The 18,601-nt window shown below is 50.4% G+C and overlaps 1 protein-coding gene across 1 annotated transcript in view; it reads right to left on the bottom strand.

Moving 5' to 3' along the window:
* Window positions 1-14,400, bottom strand: part of SAMM50 (SAMM50 sorting and assembly machinery component) — a 31,310-nt gene extending 16,910 nt beyond the window's left edge. The window contains exons 1-9 of the mRNA XM_055394512.2: window positions 14,232-14,400; window positions 8,613-8,723; window positions 7,260-7,361; window positions 6,468-6,555; window positions 4,188-4,294; window positions 2,662-2,792; window positions 2,337-2,424; window positions 1,053-1,181; window positions 479-550 (exon numbers count right to left, since the gene is read on the bottom strand). Coding sequence (XP_055250487.1) covers window positions 479-550; window positions 1,053-1,181; window positions 2,337-2,424; window positions 2,662-2,792; window positions 4,188-4,294; window positions 6,468-6,555; window positions 7,260-7,361; window positions 8,613-8,723; window positions 14,232-14,252 — 849 coding nt within the window. The 5' untranslated portion in view covers window positions 14,253-14,400. The remainder of the gene's footprint in view (window positions 1-478; window positions 551-1,052; window positions 1,182-2,336; window positions 2,425-2,661; window positions 2,793-4,187; window positions 4,295-6,467; window positions 6,556-7,259; window positions 7,362-8,612; window positions 8,724-14,231) is intronic.
* Between the last annotated feature and the right edge of the window lie 4,201 nt (window positions 14,401-18,601).

The raw sequence follows: 18,601 nt of genomic DNA, 5'->3' as shown, positions 1-18,601 counted from the left end.
TCGGACACGACTGACGTGACTTAGCAGCAGCAGATGAAGGCTGGATTCCCAGCTGCTCCTCTGACACTGAGGGCGGGCAGACAAGAGGGTTGGAGCCCCCTCCCCAGCTGGCTTCTCCCCGAGGTCACCAGCTGGGCCCTGCCACTGTCAGGGTTACAACCCCGGGCTCAGGTGCTCAGCAAGGACCACCAAGGAGACCAGTCCCACCAAGTCACGACTTGGCTCCTGGCCTGTGAAGTGACACATCAGAGGCCGGCACCTCATCCTGACTCGAACTCCGTGAACGCAGAGTCTGCGCTGCAGGGAGCAAATCCAGGGCTAGGAACCCTGAGACGGATGGATGCCCTCGCAAGCCATTCCAGAGTGACCTTTACAGCTAAAGGAAGCTGCAAGTATTAACAACATGACTGCCCCCAAGGGACACCCCAGTCCCCCAGGAGCCTGCAGAGGCCACACTTACCTCTGAGGGAACACTTACCTGGTTCACCTTCAGCAAAGCACCTTTTCTCGGCAAGATGGAGGAGTTCCGAGAGTCGATGACCATCGAGTGCTGGAAGGGGTAAGGACGGGGGTGTCTGGACTTCAATATGGACTGACACCAGACAGTCCCTGAGCACTGGCTGCTCACCAGGCACTGTGCCGAGCACCCCCTTAGGTGGCTTCACCTTCATGAGAACCTCCCTTCCGTGAGGACCCAACAGAGGCAGGGAGACAGGTCACGTCTGCTGGCTGGATGACTTCGACCCCGTCCCCAGCCCTGTTTTCTCTGGGAGCTTGATGCCCTGACGGATGTCAGATCAGCCCGCTTCCAGCTAAGACACCACGGTGGGCCCTTATTCCCTCCATTTCCATCACCTCCAATGTTACTTAGGAACAAAGGATGTGAGGCTGTGTCCAGATATTCACAGTGACCAGTCCTAGCCACCGTTCTAGCTGCCCCAACTGTCATGCCTCCCGGTCCCTCCTGATGTAGGTAAATGCCGTTCTCCCAAAGCATACAGCCTGGCTGCATCAGGGCAGGTACACGCCAATGGCAGAAGTGAAGCCCTTACCGAAAGAGACGACTTCAGCGAGTGCCCGCTCTCCTTCCGGACAGCGAAGGATGCGACCCTGGAGAGGCAGCCCAGTTCCCGCCAGACGCCCTCCCACTTGACTGTGTGGCTCGTCTTCCAGGTGGGAAACTGTGAGCGAACACGGAAACCGTCAGTCGTCGAGCTGTGCGGATGCAGAGTCCCGAGTCGTGGGAGGAGGCATCATTAGATCATTAACCAATTAGAAACTAAGACTCTCTGTGAAACAGTGGGATGGGAAGAGAAGAAGACACGGCAAGCTGGGGAAGGAGGGAATGGAGGCAGGTTGGGGAGGGGTGGGGGAGAAAGCCAGGGTTGTCATCAGAGGGAAAAACTGCTTGAGCAGCAGGGCTGTGCTCTGAGCCAGAAGACGGGGGTCGCTGATCTGACGCTGCAGGGAACTTTATAACCACCTGGTTTTTTTTCCATCCGAAAGATCACAGGACACACACCCCACCTGGTTTTCTGAAGCCAGGAAGGGTGACCCACGTAAGCCGCCTCAGCCCCCAGAGAAGAGCAGGGAGACGGGGTCACAAGTGTGTGATGAGTTTGAGGTACTGGGTTGGGGGGGCATGCCACAATAGCTTCCTGGGTCCCTCCCTGGAGACGCTCACCCAGCAGGGCACGCAGGGCCATGAAAGTGCAGGAGAAGCACAAGCGGCTGAAGACCGCATGCGGGGAACTGCTTTTACACAGCACATGCCTCAAGTCTTTCCTCATTAAACTAAAGCCTACACCCGGAGGGAGGAAGGGGACAAGCTAGAAAGGAAGGTGAAGAAGAGCAGGGTCCATCGGAAAACTGAAAAACAGTCAAACGACAGTAATCCCGTGCAATGCATCCCGCCGGAAGTGAACACGCTATAAACCAATGATGAAAGCGTCCAGTATCCTGATGTGACCTTAACTGGCTGTCAGGAGCGATCAATCTGAGCATGCACGAGGAAGGACAAACAGACGGTGTCCCAGGACGTCAGGGGCAGGAAAGAGATGTGACCGGGTCAGAGTATCTGCTACCGTGGAGGTTGGCCACCCTCTCTGGCCCTGGCAATGGGCACTTGGCGAGTGCGGAGGGGCCCACCCACCCAGGAGGCAGCTGGCAGGACAGGGAGCAGAGGGTGACCCCAGCGACGGGGCCCCCAGCTCCAAGCTTCAGCCCGCGTGTGGCTGCGCGCCAGGACCTGCCCCCTCGGCCAAGTCTGGGAATCAGTTGACAGGCGCTCAGGTTCCACTTAGGCACACAAAGGGAAGGACGTGAAAGCCACTCACGCTATACTCCGCTGACACGCCTCGGTCTGTCTCCCGGAGCGAGCTCCAAGGGAACTGTCCCGTGACTTTGTATAAGTTTACGGAGAAACTAGGAGACAAGCAGACAGAGCTTTAAATGCTGGGACGGCGATTATACCTGGTACACCACCTAAATCAACAGTCACAATTACGCTTCGGGGCTCATCTGCACAAGGAAATCTACGCATGTGGTGACGCGACAGAAGTGTCGGCTGATTCTGCAAAGTTTCTTTTCAGAAACTTCCACTACAGCTATCTTAACCCCTAAACCAGGCCACTGAACACAACGATCCGCTGGGCTTCCTACTTTCTTTCGAAGTTCCCGGGCTGTGGTTTGAAGAAGGACAGGCCATACGAAGTCTCTTTTGTTCCATAGGAAAACTGGAACGTCACCTTTTCTGCCCGGCCTAGAAGATTAGGGAGTTTGAGGCCAAGGACCTGGGGGGAAAAGAAAAACAGCAGAGGTTTTGTAAGTAAGTTCATCTGTGTCATTTCTTTTTAGAGTCCACTTACAAGAGGCATCGTATGATATTTCCCCTTCCCTGACTTATTTCACTCGGCATGACAATCTCTAGGTCCATCCATGTTGCTGCAAAAGGCATTATTTCACTCTTTTTAATGGCTGAGTAACATTCTATTATATATATGTATCTCTCACGGACTTAGAGAACGAACTTATGATTACTAGTAGGGAAGGAAGGGAGGAAGCATAGTGAGCGAGTTTGGGATGGACACGTACATACAGCTGTATTTAAAATGGATAACCAATAAGGACCTGCACAGGGAACTCTGCTCAATGTCTTGCGGTAGCCTGGATGGGAGGAGAGTTTGGGGGAGAGTGGATACATGTATACGTATGGCTGAGTCCCTTTGCTGTCCACCTGAAACTATCACAGCATTGTTTATCAGCTATACCCCAACGCAAACTAAAAAGTTTGAGGAAAAAAATGGAATCATACAAAAAAAAAAAAATAGCAGGGGTTTAGATGGGAGGAATGATAACGCTTAGGGAAGACTATATGAGCTGAGGGACGCTCACAGAAACAGAATAAAGATGTACACTGCTGCTGCTGCTAAGTCACTTCAGTCGTGTCCGACTCTGTGTGACCCCACAGATGGCAGCCCACCAGGCTCCCCGTCCCTGGGATTCTCCAGGCAAGAACACTGGACTGGGTTGCCATTGCCTTCTCCAATGCATGAAAGCAAAAAGTGAAAGTGAAGTCAGTCAGTCATGTCCGACTCTTAGCGACCCCATGGACTGCAGCCTACCAGGCTCCTCCATCCATGGGACACTAGGGTCCGCCTTTCAGCTGTAGTTGCTTTTCTTCTTTAAAACCTGCCTCTACTGAGGGCACATGCCTGATAAATTTTAGGGATAGGCTAAACCCGCTGACTGTGAAGCTCAGAGAAACTAACTCTGTGGGCTTGGAGTTCAGGAGAATTTGAACAAGAAACTATTAATGTGAACATGGGTTATCGACACCTCGTTCTCAAACAATCCATCTTCATAACAAAGTGTGTTATAATCAACTCTAGGAAGATTAATGAGAACCACAGGACAACTTACAAATAAAGACTAAAGGTCTTGGAAAAGTTTTGGAATTACCATCAGTTTTTAGAGCATAGTTCACAACTGGGGACTTCCCTGGTGACTGAGACTCCACACTTGCCATGCAGGGGGCCTGGTGAGGCAAGCAGATCCCACATGCTGCAACTAAAGATCCCTCACGCCACAGCCATGACCCAGAACAGGCAAATAAATAAATATTTTAAAAGAAATTAAAAGTTCACTATGGCAAGTCCCACCCTCAGGAAGGGAAAGCCGTGTCTTACCATACTGCCTTCATTGTTCCCGACCATGGTGTTGTAACTGCCCGTTAACCTCCTTAACTCAGTTACTTCAAAGGTAACGTCCAACCCATTGGGAAGTGCATCATCACCTAGGAAGTGAGAAAGATGAAACAATTAAGGCAGCTCGAGTGTGCAGCTTTATTTTCTGTCCCGCTGTGAGAAATGACAGAACGCAAACTGAAGCCTCCGCTGATTTTACAACCTCCTTTGGAACACACAGGCTCTGGTTTAAAGCCCAAGAACGTGCGTGAAGACCCCATCACATCCCGACACACGGGTCTGGTTTCTGCGGTGGAAGACAGCGAGGTCAGGCTTTGCTGAAAGGAGTGACAAGCAGCAGCAGCAGCAGCATCGCGTAAACACATGTCATCCGCGTTACTTGCTTACGCTACTTGTTCCCCCACAAGTGAGCTCCTTGGAAATGCCGGGGCGGCCTCAGTTCAATGGACGTTAAAACGTGGAATTCGAGTGAGAGGGACTGGAGTAACCCTGACGGAGAAGCAACAGCTCGACCCGGATGTAGGACGCGGATGGTGCTATCCTTCCCAAGCTGGCAGCATGGGACCTGAGTTTAGTGCAGCTGCCACTCACCCACTGAGGGTCCTGGGGGGCAGGACCCTGAGTGCCAGAAAGGCCAAGGTTGATCCTGCGACCCTGGCTGGACACCCACGGCCTCTGGGAGCTGTCAGACCCACGGACACCCAGGCAGGGACTCCCAAACTCTCAGATTCAGCTGGTCCAGGGTAAAGCCTTGGCACCACTTTTTTAATTAGCAGAATTTATTGTTCAGAGAAGCAGTTCTAGGTTTATAGAAAAACTGAGTAGAAAGTACAGGTATTTCCCATAAGCCCCCTCTACCCACACCCCCTCCCCCATCCACACGCTGCACTGTGGGCTGTGTTTGTTACAACTGATGAGCCAACAGAGAGATGCCCCTGTTAACTCAGCTGTGGCCTGTGCCAAGGTTCACTTTTGCACTGCACATTCTAGACCTCTGACAAATGGATGATGTCCACACTCTTTCTTAAAAGCTCCTGGGTAATTCTAAAGGCAGCCAGGTGGAGAACCACAGACAGAAGTGAACCAGCTGACCACATACACATCACATTCACAAAAGCCAGGAGAACGCTAAATCTAAATATCACCCACAGGATTCGCCACCAGCAAGCACTCCGGAGCATTGGCAAGGGCCACTGTCACACACCTGTCCCACTGGCGGCGAGAGACCAGGGAGCCTCTGTTAGTCACAGATCAACCTGTATCCCAGGTAATAGAAACATCTTTCGTTTACACAGCATTTTATACTTTTGCAAGCACGTTCATATACTGGTTCATTTTCATCTTCTCAAAATTATCTTTCACTCAATCCCCAAGAGTTCACTTCTTCTCTGATTCATTCCAAATGTGTATTTTTCGGGGGACATCGGAATGGAGTGAACCACCACACATGGAGTCCGTCACGATCTGTCTCCTGACCCTTCTCCTGCCTCGTCTTGCATCACTCATTCCCACGACTGCCTTCTGGCTCTGGAGACCTGGTGTCCAACCAGTGACCCTTTCTCTCTGGCCACTGGGCCTATTCTCTCTCCCCAGAACATTCCTCATCAGCCCTGCTCCCCAAACACACTCACACACATCTTTTAGGTCACAGCATCTGCGTCACCTCTTCCAGGAAGTCTTCTCGGATGCACTTTGCTTCTGCTGACCAACAGACTAAGTCTGCTCCTCCAGCGCCCCGCCCCCATACAGCACCACCTATCAGCTGAACTGTCCTCACTTCTCTGTCCCCAACCCTGTTCCACTTGACCAGAAGCTTCTTCGGAAAGACACCATGTCTCGTCTGCCACGGTCTCCTCCCACGGTAGGGACTCATTAACTAAAGAATAAACACCAAGGTAAGACAGCTGCCCAGTATCATACCAATCGAGAAAGTGAACAGATACTCAAAAGTGAAATCTGACTCCCGCTTGCCTCCTCTTCTTAACACACATTTAGGTGGAATCTACCAAGAGTTCATTTGGACACCCGCTGGGGTGGGCTATCCCGAAAAAGCCTGGCTCTCTCCTTTTCAGAACCCTGGTCCCATCGGGGCTCAGCAAGCAGCATCTTCAAAATCACTTGACCTCCCTCGGCCTGACATGAAGACCCAGTGAATTCCTTGAGGATGCACGTGCTCTCTGCCTGGACACGTAAATAGTGTCTGTGATCCTAAGGGACAGATGGAAAGGTGAATCAGAGAGAAGTTGGAACCAGGATGCGTACCCTGACACGTATCGATCAAAACATCCACTTGTCGAAATATTCCTAGACGCAGCAACTTTTCACGTGCTTCGTGAGATTTCCTCATAACCTGTAAAAGATAAAAACAGAGACATAAATGGTGGCTGGGAGACCAGGCTGGCCGCTTAGCATTCGTGAGAAGTTGATGATTCCCTGAGAAGAATATTAATCTTAAAAAAAAAAATACTCTATTTTTAAAAGTGGGAATGGCTCAACACTACTTAGAGATCACATAAAATGGGGACTGGAGCCAGCCGGACGTGGTCACGAAGAAGCTGCTGGCGACTCTGCCAGGTACCTAAGTGTGGCTCCGAGAGCAGACAGACAGAAGGAAGCCACAGAGGGGAGGGCGGTGCAAGCTGGGCAAGATGCAGGTGCGGAAACGAGAAAGGGCCTGAGGCGTCGGCGGGCGCGGGCGGCAGGGGAGAGCCCCCGCCACGGCCAAGGAGGGCCCTGAAGGGCAAGTGCGCCGAGCACCAGGGGTGTGCCGGCAGGGCCAACAGCCCCCACCAGCAGCTCCGCAGCAAAGCCGGACGGCTGCAAGGGACACGGGGGGCGGCGGCCCTGGGCAAGACGGTGGAACCCCGTCTGGGGTCAGGGTGGAAGCGAGAGCATGTCAGTTTGTGGGGGGCTTCTGGGAACGGAAGGGGTTCAGCCCCCTTCCTGGTTGGAGGCGAGCTCATCAGTGGGGGCGGGGTACCCGCTATGCGAGCAGAGCTCCACGGGGTCTTTGGAAGGGGATGGGAAGAAGGCCACGCAGAGGGGGATACTTGCCTCAATAAGGTTTTTAGCCTTAAAAACATCTCTAATTTCACACATGATGATGTCGTCCTTAGTCCTTCCAAGTCCATCAAAATGAACGTGTTGAACCACCACCTGAACATGATGAGGGGACACAAGATTGTTGAGAACAAAATGGGGCACAAGATCAGGCACCACGGCTAAGGACAGACACCTAAAATGAGTTTCAAAGACTGTTTTTTTTTTAATTTAATGATCCACGTTTCTTAATTCCATGCCTTTTCAAAACAACTGGTCCCTTGAACTGACTAGGTCTGTACTTCCTGTGAACGAGACTTACAAGGTCTCTACAGCCAGATGACCAAGGGCCAGGTCAGTCCTAAAGCCAGGCAGGGTGCAGAGATCCTCTGGACCTCCTTCCCCACATGGCCCCTGAGCACAGGCCTCCGGATGATGCCAACTGTGACCTGGTTTAATAACTGAGTATTCTGCCGGAGGTCTTTCAATATAGCATGATAAACGCCAGTTCAGAGCGTTGCCCTTGTCTATAAGTGCTTACTTCACTCACTCATTCAATAAAAATGCACAGATCACCCATGAACCAAGTATCATACTGAATACTGAGAATATATCAGCAAGCAAAACTTAAAAATTTCTGACTCTACGGAGGTTATATTCTAAAGGGGCGAGGAACAGGCAATGTACATAGTAGAGTAGATGGTAGTGAGTAACAGAGAAATCAAGCAGGCGTATCACGGAGTGTCAGGGCCTGCGTGACTTACAGGTGACCAGAACACTATACTACAATTGAAATCAAAGAACTAGTGAAAGGGAGGAAGGTGGGAGGGAGGCTCGAGAGGGAAGCGACATGTGTGCTCCTGTGGCTGATTCAGGCTGATGTATGGCAGGAACCAACACAGCAGGGTACGGCAATTATCCTCCAATTAAAACTAAGTAAATTTAAAACAGAAAAAAGAACTAATGAAAATGTGTTTACATTTCTATTTAATTTCAAAGGCAACAAAGTTTGGAAAAAGTTTCATTCAAAACCCAAAGACTTTTTTTCTGAGAGGAGAGAACAAAGTTTAAACTTTACCACCACTTGAGTTTCTCTTTGAAATACTTAAGGGCTTTTTTGTAACATAAATACAAAAATGTGTTTGTTTACCCTTCCCACTTAAAGAATCACCAAGGAAAAACTATTCCTCTAAAACCAGAAGCTATTTCTCTCAGTGTCCAGTCTTTCTAAAATGTAGCTGGCTGCAAACTCTTCTTTGATAAAGGTGTCAACGAGGTTTAATCCCTGTCTGTTTTTCCAGCGGCCTGTGGAAGCGAGTGCTTCTAACAACAATGGTATGGAGCCCTCGCCCTCCACGGGATACGCACATCCTTGTTCTCAAGAATTTCCTGCTTAGCTTCAGGTTCAACTTCAACAAATTCAGCTTCTTCTCCTAATGCTCCGAAATCAGGTCCACTGGCTGGAAGAGGCTCCAAACTCTGAAAGGGAGTGGGGGGAACCACAGATAAATGAACTCCCATTAAAAAGCCAGAAGCTTTTCGTTTTTGTCTTTAGATGGCGCTCCAGAAAACTCAGGCCCACAGCTCCTTCCGGTGCTGGTGGCGGCGGGGTGGGGAGCAGAGAGTGGAAGCAGCTGGCAACTTACGAGCCTCCGGCTGACAGTGACCCTGCGGTCCAGAGTATTGTTATCACAGAAAACAGAGGTGAAAATTAATCAACAAAAGGTCAGGCACAAACTACAATGACTGTTCCATGAACTTACTTCTGTACTCCTGAGATTCATGTGAAGACAAAAAAAAATAAAAATTGCTTTCCTGTTACAGAAAGCGTCCTAATTTTTTTTAACCAAACTATATACAATCTAGGATAGTTACATTAACAAACCAAATCACTAAAAGATACTTCTCCAGACTGTGATAGATTTGTTTCGGTTCAGAAAGCCTCACTCACACGCCAAGGGGAGCGCATATGCCAGAGAGCGGTCCTTCAGTCTCAAGTGACACTGCCTCAAAAGCGTTCAAGCATCTGCTGAGGAGGCATTCCACGGTAGTAATTATGGAAATATGATAACAGTATGCGAAACAAAAAACATATAATATTGTATATTTCTTACATACATAATCTGGAGAAGGAAATGGCAACCCAGTCCAGTACTCTACCTGGAAAATCCCATGGACAGAGGAGCCTGGTGGGCTAGAGTCCATGGGGTCGCAGAGAGTCCGACATGACTATGCGACTTTACTCACTTCACAAACATAATTGCTTCAGTCCACGGGGTCACATGGTAAAGCAGGAGCCAATACAATGCGGGAGACCCAGGTTCAATCCCTGGGTAGGGAAGATCTGGAGAAGGCAATGGCAACCCACTCCAGTATTCTTGCCTGGAAAATCCTATGGATGGATGAGCCGGTTGGGCTTCAGTCCACCGGGTGGCAGAGTTGCATACGACTGAGCAACTTCACTTCACTTCAAGGAGTCACAAAGAATCAGACACGACTGAGCAACTGAACAACAACGTGACTGCTTAACCACGGGGATTCCCAGACACTCGAGTGGCACCAGGTGACTGTCTGGGGAGAACTATGGTCCCAATAATCGGCTGCTTCCTTCCCCCACCAGCTCTCCATAGAGAAGCACTTCTGAAGTGCGCAGTCTGCCGCCTGCGGAGTGTGCAGCAAGTGGGACTCTGGACCGGTCTCACCTTTTCCCTGGAATGTCCAATGGCCTGTCAGCACACCCTTCATCATGGCCCTGGTCCTCTGGAAAGGTACTGACCTGACAGTACCATGGCCGCTTGCCCATCCTGGCCAGAAAGGACTGGTCCTTAAAAGCGCCCCCAGGGACAGAGTGCAGCTGGGCTCCTCAGCAGGGCGCGGAGGAGCTCCACTATGCAGCCCCCTTCTGCTACTCCAGACTCGACCCGACCACACGCAACGCTCGCACTCCTGTCTGGGCGCACCTGGTCCTCTCCGCCCAGGATGACTAGCCTCCTCCCCAGAGATGAGCTGATAGATCCACCCTCGGGGTCATCTCCTCTGCAAGCCGTCCCTGCTTCTGCAGCGAGAACCCGCCCCTTCTTCACAGGGATGCCCCTCGGCAGAAGTTTACCGTGGCAGGTACTCCTTTTTATCTTTACCTGCCTGGCTAGATCAGAAATACTCATTTATGGAATGGGTGAGTGAATGATTTTTTCTTTTGTTCTCACATTTAATAAATATCTGAGTCTACTGTCTGCTTAAGGGCAGGGAAGGCAGCCGTGAATAAGACAGACTCGGTCCTTTCCTCAGGGATTGACGTGGATTATTTACATGAGTGAAAAGGGAAGATGGCGTTGGGCAAAGAAATAGAATTTATTTCACATAATTATCCTTTCATTTTTGCTGTGTAAATATTTAAAACAGGGGATCATTACTGTATTTCTCAAGCATGCGAACAAATCAAAATAGTAACTTTTTAAACTTTTTTTAATGAGGACCATTTTTAAAGGCTTTATTGAGTCTGTTACAACATTGCTTCTGGTTTATGTTTGTTGGTTTTTTGGCTACAAGGCATGTGGGATCTTAGCTTTCTGACCAGGGATCAGACAAACATCCTACATTGGAAGGTGAAGTCTTAACCACTGGACTGTCAGGGAAGTTCCTAAAATAGTAACTTTTTAATGCAACCTTTCATGAACATGCTTCTGTATTTACGTTTACATAGTGCTAAAAAGTGTATTACAGATGAGCAAATCCTATATGCAGAGTATATACTATAGTTAGGAACATAAATGGGAGAAGGCAATGGCGAGCCACTCCAGTACTCTTGCCTAGAAAATCCCATGGATGGAGGAGCCTTGTTGGCTGCAGTCCGTGGGGTCGCTAGGGGTCGGACACGACTGAGCGACTTCACTTTCTCTTTTCACTTTCACACATTGGAGAAGGAAATGGCAACCCACTCCAGTGTTCTTGCCTGGAGAATCCCGGGGACGGGGGACCCTGGTGGGCTTCTGTCTATGGGGTCACACAGAGTCGGACACGACTGAAGTGACGCAGCAGCAGCAGCAGCAGCAGCAGGAACATAAATACATATTCATTGTTCTTAATCCGAATGCTTGACAAACAGATTTTGTCTGGACATAAAGTTCATGTGCCATTATGCTAAAAAAAATCCCCTTATGGTTCCTAAACTCTCGAAGCCTAGAACAGACTTCACCAAAGACTTGCCACATCCATTTGCAGTCTTAAATCCGAAATTTAGACTTTTAAGTTCACCAGATGGTGTCTTTACAGTCTCACCAACTGCACCAAAGCTTGATGTCCTAAATTAACTGCTTCACCAATAGAGATTCATTCATTCACCAAATATCCATTCACTATGTGACAAGCACTTGCAAGAGTCTCACCTTCACAGAATTTACACTGCAGTGTCTGGCTAAGCATTCAGTGAAATGAATTAAAATAAATATTTGGATCTAGCCTCTAACCCTTAAGCAGATGTCTACTGTGAGTCAACAAACTTTACCAAGTACCACATGCCAAGCACTGGGCAAGGCAGTGCTAACGGAAGAAATAGAACATGAAATAAATTTAATGAGTTATGAACACCGTCTTTAAAGTGATATACACTAGAATGAGACAGAAAATACCAGAAAAAATAATAGATATCAATGGTAAATACTGTTTCAGAAAACTTTGTTATTCCTTTTTTTTTAAATTTTTTGGTCTTGCCACAAAATGTGTGGGATCTTAGCTCCCCAACCAGGGATTGCACCTTTCCTGCACCGCCCCCCACCCCGCACCCCGCCCCACAGTGGAAACAGCATCCCAACCACTGGATGGCCAGGGGAAGTCCTGATTCAGAAAACTTTTGTTTCACATGTGCATGAGGATACTAGATAGCAAATATGGCAAGTTTTCTTACTGTGAGTTCTGACCAAAAAATTCAAACACTGGCTAGTGAAATTAAAGAACTGAAATTATTTTTTGTCAATATATTCAACAAAGGAGTGGCAGTTTCAGTGTCAAAGGAGCTCGATAAAAGCCAAGTCTTTTTGTTTCTCTACTCCGAGCACCTGGAACAGTGCCAGGCAGCACACAGCTGACCATCAGTAAACACGAGCTGAATAAACGAACAAATGCTTACTTTGCCAAGATGCTACAAGGGATCCAAGGCAATAAGATGTGGTTCCTATTGTCATCTAACTAAGAATCTAAAAAGTTAAGTGAAAAATGCAGAGCTAAAACAGGGCACAGAATAGAAATATCAATCGAGGAGGTCGGGAGCACATCCACAATGAGGAATGGAGGGGAGACAAGGTTTATGCAGAAAATGATTTGAACTGAGTTCCAAAAAACCATGGGCCTCCCTTGTGGCTCAGCTGGTAAAGGACCCACCTGCAATGTGGGAGACCTGGGTTCGATCCCTGGGTTGGGAAGATCCCCTGGAGAAGGGAAAGGCTACCCACTCCAGTATTGTGGCCTAGAGAATTCCATGGACTATACAGTCCATGGGGTCACAAAGAGTCAGAAACGAATGAGGAAGCTTCACTTCACTTCCAAAAGACTGGCCCGTTTTGTCAGCTATTGCAAGTGATGAAAGAGGAGAACTACGCCCAAGAGCAGGGTCCAAATAGCGTTTTGTCTGAAGGAACTATCTGGCAAAGAGAAGTAAAGTTCAATTCCAGACACCATGCTGGGACATTTGTGCTGAATTCTTTCAGGAAAACTCCTGAAAACTTCTGAGCAGTGCAACGGAAACAACCTACACAGGAGAAAAAGTTGTGCTGTGGGCTGGGACTCAGGAAATGCAGATGGTTCAGAATATTCAGTTTCAGAACATTCTGAGGCTTAAACAGTAAGGTCTTGGACAGATATTCCTTCTCTGGGCCTCAGTTAAGATTGCGATGAAGGAGAGCAGTTGGGCAGTCTAACTAGCGCACCGCGCACAAACAAGTGCATTTACATGCATTGTGTGTTTCAATTCTCCCAACAGCCCAACTGCCTCCACTCAGCTGGGTTCCCTCTTTGCATGTCCCTGGAGACAGGAGGACTCCTGAGCCTGGGTTGGAAGACTTCAGAAGATGCTTCCTACTCTAGGAAAGCCTAGCAAGACCCCAGCAGTGGCTAAGCCAGAGAGAGACTGGAAAAAGCAAAAAAGCAGAGACATTACTTTGCCAACAAAGGTCCATCTAGTCAAAGCTCTGGTTTTTCCAGTGGTCATGGATGGATGTTAGAGTTGGACTATAAAGAAAGCTGAGCCACGAAGAATTGATGTTTTTGAAGTGTGGTGTTGGAGAAGACTCTTGAGAGTCCCTTGGACTGCAAGGAGATCCAACCAGTCCATCCTAAAGGAAATCGGTCCTGAATATTCATTGGAAGGACAGATGCTGAAGCTGAAGCTCCAATACTTTGGCCACCTGATGCGAAGAGCCGACTCACTGGAAAAGACCCTGATGCTGGGAAAGAGTCAAGGCAGGAGGAGAAGCGGACGACAGAGGATGAGATGGTTGTATGGCATCACCGACTGGATCACATGGATTTGAACAAACTCCCGGAGTTGGTGATGGACAGGGAGGCCTGGCGTGCTGCAGTCCACGGGGTCGCAAGAGTCGGGGACACGACTAAGCCACAGAACTGAAGGAACTCAGACGCCACTGAGGGCAGAAAGAATTTATTCCTCCGCTGCAGGACATCGCGGAAAGCCCGGGACCCTTTCCCGGCCCCACTGCTAAGTGACCTTGGGCAAGTCAGGTCTCTCCTCTGGGTATCGACTTTCCTGCTCGGAAGCCGCCGCAGCGGGTGGAGGCATCTGTGCGGCCTCCTCCACCCGGCCAGCGGCGGCGCAGCGCTGGGGCTCCCCACCCCGCACCCGGCACCGTTCCCCGCTGGCCTTCGGGCCCCGCCGACCTCTTTCTACCCGGGCAGCCCTGGGCGCAGCCGCGAGCGCGTCTCCCCGCGGCGCCCGCCCCGAGGTCACGCAGCCGCGCGGGTCGCTGGGCCTCTTACCCGGGCGTGCACCGTCCCCATGGCTCCCTCTCTGGCCGCCGCCTCCCAGAGCTGCCCGGACCGGACGAAGGCTCGGCGGGTGAGGGCAGAGGGCGGGGCTCCGGTGACCGAGCTCTGGGTTGGGGCAACACCCACAAGGCCCTAGCCGCGGCGGACTGGGGGCGGCCATGATGTCCCGCCCTCGCCCCGCCCCTTGGCTCACGGAGCTTCCGCTCATTGGCTCCTAGGCGCCCATGACCCGGATGGACACGCGGACGCCCGGAAGCTCTGCCACCTGGAGACGGCCCCAGCGTCGCGCGTTCGTTAGCGCCTGAAGGACCTGGCGGCGCGTGGATGGCGGGTCTCCGTGGAGGTCTAGGGGAGTGGGCGCCCCGGAGTTGCCCTTGGGGGACAGTATACCAGCTGGTGAGCGCGCCGGGACGCACGTCTTTTCCTTAACCCTCGTGTTCAATTGTTCAGCTCAGCCGCTCAGGCGTGTCAGAGTCTTTGCGACCCCATGGACTGCAGCAGGCCAGGCTTCCCCGTCCATCGCCACCTCCTCGGAGTTTGCTCAAACTCGAGTCCGTGTCCTTGGCTTCGCGGTGCCGCGCTTGTCCCCGCACTCTGGCTGCGGCTGCGGCCTCCCCGCCCCTGCCTCTGGAGCCTCACAGATCCAGCTTGGCGCCCTGCTCCTCTCCCTCTGGCCACAGGGACCCTTCAGGTCACTGAAGCTCCCAGGTCTCAGGCTCCTCGTAGCCAGAATGAAGGTGACTTCTTTTCTGCTTAGCAGGGATGGGTTATGAGTCTCTTGCACGAGGGTATAAAAGCGCGGGCACAGGGCAGGGCGCTGAGTGAGCAGCGAGTCAGTGGCCCCTATTCTTTCAACCAGGGGTTGACGTGGGCACTATTCACATTGGAAATTGCCTGGTGTTACTGAGTCTAAGCTCGCTCCGATCCAGGCAGGATAGGCAGTGAATCTGGGAGAGGAGTAAATGAGGCCAGGAGTCTGACTTTAAGCTGGCTGACTGAGAAGAGGGCAGACGGATGTCTCAAAGTAACCCGTCTTGTAGGGGTCTGGATGCCAGGTTCTTTCATGGATCCGAGATGGGGGAGGGGTGAGGAGACAACGTAAAATAAAGGCCATTAATCTTGGAAATATCTTCTAGAATGACAAGTCTCAGGGAAATGCGTTAATTTCTTTCTTTCTGCCATCTCCAGGTGGACAGGGTTATGTACAAAGGCACTTTAGCTTAACAGGCAGAGTGGAAGAATTCTCTGAGGCAGGCCCCTATGTATGACTGTAATAACAAAAGCAACAGAAAGCAAGTGGAACAGTTTCAAGGTGGAGTCAGAACTGACTTCTCTCTGCCACATGGGGCTTCATTTTGGTGGTGAAAACAGCTTCCTGTCTCAAATGGCAGCATATAATAAGTAATAGCACATGGTGATAAATGCAGTGAGAGAAACGAGAGAGAACAAGAGAAGGATTTTCAGTATCATGTGGTCTCATGTTTCCACCCCTTCCCGGAGACCCTGACACCCTTCTGCATTTAAGTAGCAGTACCTTAATTCTCTTGCCTTCCCGGGGTAAATCTTAAGTCCATAGTCCCCTTCTTGCCTGGGAAGAGACAAGACATTAGCTCCTCCCAGGCACCCTTTCCCACACTGCGTTCCTTGCCAGTTGACCTAGTCATCGTTTCCTGACCTGGACTGGTGCCTGGAGTCGGGGCCCAGTCCTTCGCTCCATGAGCCCAAAGGCTGCACTGTGCCTGGCGTGGTGCAGGGACTCAGTTAATGTTTCCCAAATTACTGCTGTCCCTCCGTAGGCTACAGCAGACAGAAAGACACTGCTTATATTAAAAATGCACATTCCTGGGCCTCAGCCCTGATCTACTGAACCAACCTCCGGAAAGTGGAACCTGGAGATGTGATTTTTTTTAAAGTGGGCTACATAATTCTATTACCCATTATGTTTAAGAACCCCACAGTAAAAAATCTGCCTGCATTGTGGGTTCTGTCCCTGGATGGGGAAGATCCTTTGGAGAAGGAAATGACAACCCACTGCAGTATTCTTGCCTGGGAAATCCCATGGACAGAGGACACTGGTGGCCTACAGTCCATGGGCTTGTAAAAGAGTCGGACACGACTTAGTAATTAAACAACAACATTCTAAAAAGCTTTATGTCTGTTTCTGACTTTTTCACTCATTTCTAAAGTCTCTGAAGACTTGGGCTATTCACCTGCTTATAAGGAACTTGGCCAGAATTGAGTGGAAGAGGTGCTCAGCAAGGCGGAGGAGGAAGCAGAGGCAGTGGCAGTGACAGAACACCTGCAAGAGGTGCGGGGCCGTGACACAGGCAGGCACGGCAGCCTTCCATGGAAAGGGGAAGGGTGTGCAGGGCCAGGTCTGGCACGGAGACTTCTGGGTCTGGGTGTACATTTGAAAGACAGTGAGCTGATGGAAGCACAGGGCTATAAGTTAGCAGTTGACCCCTGGCAAGTCACACCCTCTTTAAGGGTTACTTTTCTCCACTCTAAAATAGAGGTGAGCTTGCTAAGGACCAAAAACAGAAGATTTTTGTTTTAATTGTTTTATATTTCACACTGGGAAGTCATGGGTCCTGGGCTTTTGTACTCTTAGGCCATTTTGGCAGAGAAGGCAATGGCAAGCCACTCCAGTACTCTTGCCTAGAAAATCCCATGGATGGAGAAGCCTGGTAGGCTGCAGTTCATGGGGTCACTCAGTCGCACACGACTGAGCGACCTCACTTTCGCTTTTCACTTTAATGCATTGGAGAAGGAAATGGCAACCCACTCCAGTGTTCTTGCCTGGAGAATCCCAGGGACGGGGGAGCCTGGTGGGCTTCCGTCTATGGGGTCGCACAGAGTCGGACACGACTGAAGCGACTTAGCAGCAGCAGCAGCATCAGGCCATTTTGGATCACCCCTTGGCAGATCACAACCTGATTACCTCCCCTTTAATGGTTACGAGAGCTGGCTTTATTAAGGACAGACCCGCTGGTTGGGTTTCAGCCATGATTCTGTCACTGCTAAGCTGTGTGGACTTAGGCAGGGCCTGTACCTCTCTGGGTCAGTTTCCCCTTTGGTGAAATGAGGGTGGTGATGGTATCCACCTCATAAGGTTAGTAAATAATGTAAAGGTTTGCCTGGCCTAGAGAGAAAGAGAGCAGGTGCACGCACACGCATATACAGACACACAGCCTGCAACCAGGCCTAGAGAGAGAGAGAGTATGTGTGCACACCCACACACACAGCCTGCAACCAGGCCTAGAGAGAGCATGTGTGTGCGCATGAGCTTACACACACACACAGCCTGCAGCCAAGCCTAGAGAGAGAGAGAGCATGTGTGCACACCCACACACACAGCCTGCAACCAGGCCTAGAGAGAGCATGTGTGTGCGCATGAGCTTACACACACACACAGCCTGCAGCCAAGCCTAGAGAGAGTATGTATGTGCGCGTGTGCATACACACACACACAGCCTGCAACCAGGCCTAGAAAGAGCAAGTGCACACGCGCGCGCACACACACAGTTAACCATCACAGTTAGGGGAGCTCATATAAAGGATGAAACAGACCCAGAAAGAGTAAGCAGTTTACCCTATAGCCAAGCTGGACCTGGAGTGACATGGCCCCGCCACTGGCTCTTAGCGATCTCTGAATGATGCCCACATGTCCCAGGGTCTGGAGACAGGGCAGTGAAGTAGATGATGACTCAGAAGCCTCCCAACCCTTAAAAGGGAGCGGGGAACATATATAACAGGCTGTGCTGGATTGTTTCCAAGCAAGACCCCCAAAGGCCCTTGGCTCAGTGCCCACAGGCCTGGCCCCTGGGGCCCTGGACACCTGCTCTGGCCACCAAAGTAAGGCTTTGAGGGTCTTACCAATCCCCAGCTCAGACACAAAAGATTGTGATGTGTGAAAACTTGGACACAGATTTCCAAAGATAATCTAGGAGAAGGAGCAACTTTTAAGCACCAGTCACACAAGTTGGACACTTATTTTAAAATTCATCCTCCTGTTGCCTGAACCTCAGTTTTCTCAAGTACAAAATGAAGATAGCAGTTCCTAAAGCATAATAGTGTAGTGAGGATTTAAGGAGAGAGAGCATGGGGCCTGGCTTACTGTGAACGCTGAATAAACTAGGCTTTCTTCCTGCATTTCCTTGTTACTCTCTTACAGAAGCCTCCCCTCAAAGATAAGCCATGACTGACCTGCAGATTGCAGCACAAGTCCTGAGCCAAAGATCTGAGAGCCTATTGTGTACAAGGGCCAGGGTGGCTGAGGACGTCGAACACAGAGTCACAGCTCTGCCCTCTCTGATGGTCACGCCCTGTGGAATGCAGGATCTTAGGTCCTGTCCCGGGAT

This window comes from Moschus berezovskii, chromosome 6 (genome assembly GCF_049115385.1).
Source record: "Moschus berezovskii isolate FMDL1 chromosome 6, NW_MosBer_1.0, whole genome shotgun sequence".
Classification (NCBI taxonomy): Eukaryota; Metazoa; Chordata; class Mammalia; order Artiodactyla; family Moschidae; genus Moschus; species Moschus berezovskii.
The sequence above is the reverse complement of the archived record's forward strand: the minus strand, read 5'-3'. Positions and strand labels throughout refer to the sequence as shown.